The 1,673-nt window shown below is 42.9% G+C and overlaps 1 protein-coding gene across 1 annotated transcript; it reads right to left on the reverse strand.

The window, feature by feature from the left end:
* Positions 1–414: 414 nt before the first annotated feature.
* LOC141680174 (uncharacterized) lies at positions 415–930 on the reverse strand. Its single transcript, XM_074486471.1, has one exon. It carries the CDS (start codon positions 928–930, stop codon positions 415–417), a length of 516 nt encoding a protein of 171 aa, XP_074342572.1.
* Positions 931–1,673: the final 743 nt, after the last annotated feature.

Here is a 1,673-nt window from a genome sequence, read left to right on the forward strand (position 1 = left end):
TGGAAGCATGTCACTCCTGGTTGTGGGCAATTTGGGGAAAGATGTTCTGGTTGGTTGCATTTGTAACATTTCAGAGGGGCTCTTTCCTGGACACACACACTGTGGTATCTCTTCCCACATGTCTAGCAATCTGGTATATGGGGGTGAGGTTGACTATGAAATGTCCCTCTGGATGGTCCTCTGCTGACACTCTCACTCGAGGCCTTTCTAATCTCAGGGCCCTCTCGCAGGTTGGGACACCACTCCCCTAAAAAACCTGCTTGGAAGTCTCCTGTTCTCGGTTCCTCTTCCTACTTGACTTCCTATCTTCCTTTTCTTACTTTCCTTTTCTTTCAAACCCTGCTCACTGCCTGCTTTAACAATCGAGGCTTTCTGCACTAGGGTGGCATAATCTGTCAGCTCTAATATCGCCACTCAGTTATGAATCCATTGTTTCAGACCAAGCTGAAACCTTTGTGCCTTCTTCTCTTCCGTATTCACGAATTCCGGCACAAACCGTGATAACTCAGTAAACTTGGCCTCGTACTCTGCCACCGTCATTCTATCTTGTTTCAACTCTAGAAACTTCATCTCCATCTGAGTCTCCATGAACTTTGGGAAGTACTTGTCTAGAAACAACAACGTGAATCTATCCCATGGGATTATAGTATCAGTCTCGTGGTTATGCTTAGACTCCCACCAATAGTTGGATTCCCCCTTTAGCATGTAGGAGGCGAAGATGGTCTTGTGTCGCTCTTCGATAACTAATATCTCAAAATACTTCTCTATCTCTCTAAACCAAGGTCGTGCCTCAACGAGTTCAGAAAATCCTAGAAACTCTGGGGGTTTGAGGGACTTAAACGCCCTAAAGGCGATAGCAGCAGTTTGTTGAGCAGTATAAAGCGGTGGTAGAAGGGGTTGTTGGTTTAGATTTTCCCTTAAAAGATCCATAAATTCGTTTTTGGGGTTTCCCCCTGGTGAGTATCCTCATCCACTTCTTCCATGCATTCTTCTTCATCGACTTCATTAAAGTCTAAGTCTTCTTCACTTTCCTCATTTACAACATGGTCAGGTTCGTTGCCTTTGATTAACAGATTCTGCGGACTGTGCCCTAGTTCCTCTTCTCCGGGGTGGCATCGTTCTGATAATGAAAATGGTGTTAATACAATTACACATATTTATATTTTGATTAGTTCATTTATACATACACATGTATTTAAATATTTGATATACTTTCATCGAGGGGGTAATAATAAAGTAAAACAATTTCTTAACAACTGGTAGATAATATATAACAAGGTCTCCCAGACTATGTCTTCGGGCGAAATACATACTTCTTAAATAAAAATTACCAAATACATAATTATTGAATACTGAATATCAAATACATAAGTCGGGAAACCTGAAGGGCTAAGAATGCTATCTACTATCAGCTATCCTAAAAAAATTGGTGATAATTCACCCAGCCCTTACAAGGTCCATATACAGCTACTGCGCTCCTCAATCTATGTCACTGTGTGTGACGTCTCTGACCCTCCTCATCGCTCCAACCAGCATCAACTCAACATCGACTACCGGAATGTATCCTCCTAACACACTCATCCTCATCTACACCCGAGTGCGGAGCTCAATCCTGTCAATCTCTCGGCGAGCTATGGTCGGGGAAGCAGCCTTAAAGTCCCCAGGGTATCCAA

The sequence above is a fragment of the Apium graveolens genome, chromosome 8 (assembly GCF_009905375.1).
Source record: "Apium graveolens cultivar Ventura chromosome 8, ASM990537v1, whole genome shotgun sequence".
Classification (NCBI taxonomy): Eukaryota; Viridiplantae; Streptophyta; class Magnoliopsida; order Apiales; family Apiaceae; genus Apium; species Apium graveolens.

What these genes read in the sequence shown, in the direction of transcription:
- LOC141680174 (XM_074486471.1), bottom strand. Translation starts at nt 930, where the DNA reads ATGGATCTTTTAAGGGAAAATCTAAACCAACAACCCCTTCTACCACCG.